The sequence below is a fragment of the Frankliniella occidentalis genome, unplaced genomic scaffold (genome assembly GCF_000697945.3).
Source record: "Frankliniella occidentalis isolate FOCC.00 unplaced genomic scaffold, Focc_3.1 Scaffold15, whole genome shotgun sequence".
Lineage (NCBI taxonomy): Eukaryota > Metazoa > Arthropoda > Insecta > Thysanoptera > Thripidae > Frankliniella > Frankliniella occidentalis.
The window spans coordinates 3219680-3225304 of NW_026267145.1; the positions used below are offsets into that span (position 1 = coordinate 3219680).

At 42.3% G+C, this 5625-nt stretch overlaps 1 protein-coding gene across 1 annotated transcript; it reads left to right on the top strand.

Moving 5' to 3' along the window:
• The first annotated feature begins 2593 nt into the window (after positions 1-2593).
• LOC113205325 (uncharacterized) lies at positions 2594-4089 on the top strand. The gene is made up of 3 exons (XM_026420899.2): positions 2594-2734; positions 2814-3110; positions 3366-4089. Exons 1-3 carry the CDS (start codon positions 2678-2680, stop codon positions 3963-3965), a joined length of 954 nt encoding a protein of 317 aa, XP_026276684.1. The 5' UTR covers positions 2594-2677; the 3' UTR covers positions 3966-4089.
• Positions 4090-5625: the final 1536 nt, after the last annotated feature.

A 5625-nucleotide genomic window follows, 5' to 3' on the forward strand; every position in this document is an offset into this window, starting at 1 on the left:
AAACGACCATTAAAAAAATATTTTTTTCCTACTTTTTGGACCAACCCCTATTTCTTTGTTACCTCCTTTCACCCCCGTAGGGATGGTTGCCAGGATTTTCACCAGGCGTTTCGTTGTCCAGGAGTGACCCCTAAGATACGCTGAAATTTGTATACCTCTTGCTCATCTCCTTCCTCTTACACGGACGACAGACACACAGACGGACACGAGAGCGCACTGCAAAATCCTTGCAAAAAATTTCCAAGCTTTGTAAGCAAGTTTGCATTCCAAATAACTATTTTCTTTGCATTCCAAACTATTTCCTTCGTAAGTTGCGAAGAAATGGTTTGCAAGTTTACGAACTAATTATTTGCAGCGTTATGAGCTATTCTTCGTAAGGTGCGAAGAATTAGTTCACAATGCGAAGGATTTAGTTCGCAATGCAAAGCATTTTACAATGCTTGAAAATTCTTTGGAATGCAAAGAATAGTTCTTCGCAAGCTTTTTACAGTGCGGTTACCTAAGCCTGCTTTAATGCTTTTTTAAAAGCAGAAAGGCGAGCCAAAAACCGACATGGCATTGTGGGTAATGGGCAGGCTGAAGAATAAGAGCAATGAATCGCATCTGAACTGGTGTTAATGCAACGCTGCAAAAGACTGACGAGATATTTCGACTTGTTGAGGCCGTCGGGTGCGCGCCTGCGCGCCGCTTCATCAGCGCTGTTTGTGCAGCCTGACGTGCGATTCTCTGTGAAACAAAAGCCGTCCGCATTATGGGCGCTCACGCTCCGTTTTCTGCACACGAAGACAAATTTATTGGACTTCCCTGGGGGCCGCACATCTACCAGGGGCTTGATAGAGTCGCAGTGGCGTGTGCAAAATTGACGCAGGACGGGCGAATAGTATAGCACATATTTCACTGATAAAGAAAGTGTGCGACTTGCGTGCTCATGCAAGAATATTGCTCAACAATACATCACTACGTGTTTGAATATTTGGATACTGACTAAGTTACTGTTTATAATGGCAAAGTTTAACACATGGAGCTGAACACTTTATTAGTATTGATATTTCCTCTAACACCTACACTGTTATTCAAGTACTGTACTGTGATGTCACATTCTATAAAATGTGAATTGTGTCACATTATTTAGAATATCATGTCACATTCGTTATAACGTGACATGAGTGCGCCTACCTTGAGGGCAGAGCGATGCAGGGATGTTACATTCTAAGACATGATATTCTAAATATACACAGTTCACATTATATAGAATGGGACGTCACATTATTTGAATAACAGTGTAAAAGTGTGCACTATGGCGTTGAACCCTACCATGTGCGAGCATCCGCATGTCCGTTGCCCATTCCTTTTATCAGTGTTGTTTCATAGTCACTCTGTCAATTCAAATGTGTACATGGAATGGTACACATTAAATAAAGTGTGCATGTCATGTATGCTTTAATTAATGTGTACATGCCTATGTACACCTTTATAAATGTGTGCATGCCCATGTACACATATTTTAAAGTGTACATACAACCGTTAGTATACATGCCATGTACACATGAATTAAAGCATACATGTCATGTACACTTTATTTAATGTGTACCATGTACACATTTGAGTTGATAGAGGCGTGGATAGTTTTCTAAAACAATGGGAAAGACGTTATAAAGCCCAAAGATCGCAAATACACACACAGACACTGCAGTGCACGAACAGTATAGTCACTGGCAAGTCACTAGTGTGAGGCACTATCGTGTTAGATGAACTCGGCGCTCGTCATGAATTTGCACCTAAACTTGACCAATTTTCTCATGCCGACTCCCTCTTTCGCTCCTTGCAGGTTCACCCCAGTCCCTACACCCAGAAAAATGTTTTCTTATTTCAAGAATATTTTGACCTAAGATCAATTTTACTCTTTACACGAGATGATATTAGCTTTCATTTAAGAAAATTTTCTTACTTGAAAGCAAAAATCGTCTTGGAAACAAGGAAAAAAATAATCTTGGGTCACTTCTAGTACAAATGTACTTGAAACAAGAAATCATTTTTCTGGGTGTACTCTTGATAGGTTTCCTTTCAATTGACACCTCCCCGCCTCTCTCCCAAAAAGTTCCAGCATAAACGCATTCTCCATTAGGAATTAGTGGTGAAATACCATGCAGATGAATTTCAATAATGTTTGTATAGGAAGGCAACTTTGAGAGTGAACGCTCATCAAGCTTAGTTTGAAGTCTCCACCTCATAACACCGCTCAGCACCTAAGGGTACAACTTAGGCGCCAGAGTAGGCTATCACGCACTGCACTTTAGAGCCCAGTTAGACTGTGCCTGCTTAAAAGAGAGCGCAGGAAAATAGAACTCCTCTGCATGCGCAAAAATTACCGAAACCGTATTCCCACGAAAAAAGTTTTAACTTAAGTGCTCCCGGTTGTGTGTTTTTTTTTTTATCTTTTTACACAGTCCCTTCAGTCCCTTGTTTGTGTGCCCTTTTCAACTTCTTTTTATTTTAATTTGCGAGTGACATTAACCATAAAAACACACTTTTATGTGAGCACGTCGTGCGAAACCCGTAAGCTGTCCTCCTGCAATGACGTCGGTCACGAGCTATCGGTGTTCTCAGTCTATAAGGTTGTCGGCAATAGGGCGCGCAAGAGAGTCCTGTTGGTTTCGGAGAGCATATAGCCAGCATTATGGCTTTCAATTGCTTTGTGTCTCTATTATTCCTGCTAGCAGTGGCATCTGCAACTGTAAGTACAATCTAACACTACGCCTTTTTGGCAAAAACAAAACGAACTCAATATTTACTGTGTATTTTGTTTAAAACAGGAAGACTTTACGAAGCAAGTCAAGGATGCAGAACTCCTTGGAGACTCCATACCAAAACTTCTCGAGAAACAATGGTCCTCTAAACTAGCCCAACAGAAGAAGAACCTAAGCTCTGCTGAGGAAGCTCTGGTCAAAACACTACCGAATCTTGTTAAGACGGAAGTTATCGCGCAGTTAAACGAAGTGGAACAAAAACTTGAGGCTGAACTTAGCACTTTCGTTAAGCTGCAGTTGAAGCAGGCTTCTGAAATCTCTACGAAGTATAAAAGTTTTCTTAACCAGCGTCTGAGTGCGAAGGTAAGATACTGATGATGTCTAGGGTAGCCCACAGATCCCAGATCACAATATAGTTATAGTGTCGCGTATCCTGTTGTGCGGACGAGTTACCAATTCGTAAGAAGAAAGGCTTCGAATAAAGGAGCCTATCCGCACGGCTGCAAGCAGGGCACTTTAACTCCGAAATGTCCTGAGGTCTTTGGTCCAGGTGCACCCTGTAAAAGGTAAACAAATCGTTTGTTTTCTGTTATCGTTTTTTCTGTATAATTTTCATAGGGAGCAGCAGCAACTGACGAAACTAGTATCCACAAAATCAGAGAGGAATCGCAGAAGATCGTCAACTCTTGGGAACCTGCACTGAGCAAGATCCACGAATCTGCTCATCAAAAGTTCGAAAGTGCTGTCCGATCGATCGCGGAGAAAATATCGAAGACCCAAACCCAAACCCCCCAGATGGCCGACCAAGTCCGCGTCGCAATCACAAACGTCGGCGTTCAGCTCCTTAATGTTCTCATCCAGGAACAGAATGCAGACACTCATCTTCTGACTAGTGTCCAGTTTAACTTGTACAACACATTTTTCCAAAAGGCAGAAACAGTCCTCATTCAGCTGCTTGTTTCGGCAAAGTCGTCTAGCAGCTCTTCAGCTGCTTCGCCGAGTGCTCCAGGGACTGGATCGCAGCCAGCTTCGCAAAATGATTCACACAAAGTTTCACAGGACGTTTCTCAAAAAGGTTCGCAGAAAATTTCGCCAAGTTCTTCAAAGGGTGGATCACAAAGCCCTGCTCGGCTCAGTCCAGGAGGTGAAACAAAAACCACCGGTCAAACCTCTGCGGAAGAGGAAGAAGAAGATTGCGACTATGCCGAGTACGAGTAGTTATCAGGATTTCTTAGTTTGAGGATTGCATATAATACGATCATTTTAAATTTCGATCATAATACAGAGATCAAAAACAGTTTTGTATTTCCTTTGACTCTAAAATAAAGGCCTGCAACAAATATACAGTTATTCCAAGTTGTTCAGAACAGTTTAAAGCTTAATCTGTTTTCCAGTGCAAAACATATGGCAAAAATCCCTTGATTTTCCGAGGCGTCCTAATAACCACTTTAGTTGGCCCATGTTTAGACAATAACCCTGTTTGCTGTCTTATTTCATTAGTTTGCAAGGGATGCGCAGTAAAGTTTAAAACAATGGGAAATAGCATACTAGCCTTATATAAAATAATAATAGTACAAAGGCAAAAAGGGACATGTAACGCCGTCGGTTGGCAAGAAAGACCAGGCCTCTGCCAGACTGAGTTGCTACCGAAGCAAGTGGAGCTGGAAATAAAGTTAGTTTGAAATCGGTCGGACACTATCCCGGCACTACTTCGGTCTCACTCGCATTTCACGTCAGATATTAGTGAGAGAGACCGAAGACTGACGGGTCAGCACACCGGGGTAGTGTCCGATACCGATTGCAAATTTTAGCTGAAAACTCTGTTTGGTGGAAGGGTGGGCCTGGTTGTTAATTTCGAACAAAAATTTATTACGGAAAGGTCACTCTGTGCGAACAGGTAACAATTTTGGTTTACACTACACGGTCAAAAGTATTTGGGTCGTTCTACCAAAAGTGGGCAAAAACGTGTCCAGTGGTTTTGGGGTTACCGAACGGACAGATGCCCGGGAAAGGCCCAGAGATGGGTTACCGAAAGACCAAAACATCCCGGCAGGGTTACCGAAAAGACAAATAGTGTGTCCGGGGGTTACCGGAAAGACATGAAATTGTCCGAAGGTTACCGGAAAGACAGCAAGTGTTTCCGTAGGTTACGGGAAAGACATAAAAAGTGTCCGGGAGTTACCGGAAAGACATAAAAAGTGTCCGGGAGTTACCGGAAAGACATAAAAAGTGTCCGGGAGTTACCGGAAAGACATTAAATATGTCCGGAGGTTACCGGAAAGACCTAAAAATGTGTCTGTAGGTTACCGGAAAGACAAAAAATGAGTCCGGAGATTACCGGAAAGACCGAAGAATGTGTCCGGAGGTTACCGGAAAGACAAAAAATGTGGCCGGCGGTTACCGGAAAGACTAAAAAATGTATCCGACGGTTACCGAAAAGACAAAAAATCTGCTTTTTCTGTGTATGTAGGCAAGATATCGCGGTTTCGATCACACCATGAGCTTACTTTTGACGAGTTCTTTCAATCGAGCTCATCTTACGTTTATCGCTGATTTCTCCTAACGCACTAGGGTTTTTTTCATTTTGACTCCACCATTGTCTTCCTCGTGAAAAAACCTTTCAAACGAGCATAAGGTTGATAGGGTTTTGAATGGTAGGACGCTAGTTAGCAGTAGGTACATCAGAACCCTATCAACCTTATGCTCGTTTGAAAGGTTTTTCCATGAGGAAGACAATGGTGGAGTCAAAATGAAAAAAACCCCAGTGCGTTAGGAGAAATCAACGATAAACGTAAGATGAGCTCGATAGAAAGAACTCGTCAAAAGTAAGCTCATGGTGTGATCGAAACCGCGATATCTTGCCTACATACACAGAAAA

Bases quoted from the DNA above. Each gene is read 5' to 3' on its own strand.
- LOC113205325 (XM_026420899.2), top strand. From the start codon at position 2,678: ATGGCTTTCAATTGCTTTGTGTCTCTATTATTCCTGCTAGCAGTGGCA. The intron at 2,735-2,813 runs GTAAGTACAATC...TGTTTAAAACAG, and splicing joins TAGCAGTGGCATCTGCAACT to GAAGACTTTACGAAGCAAGT. The intron at 3,111-3,365 runs GTAAGATACTGA...TAATTTTCATAG, and splicing joins ACCAGCGTCTGAGTGCGAAG to GGAGCAGCAGCAACTGACGA.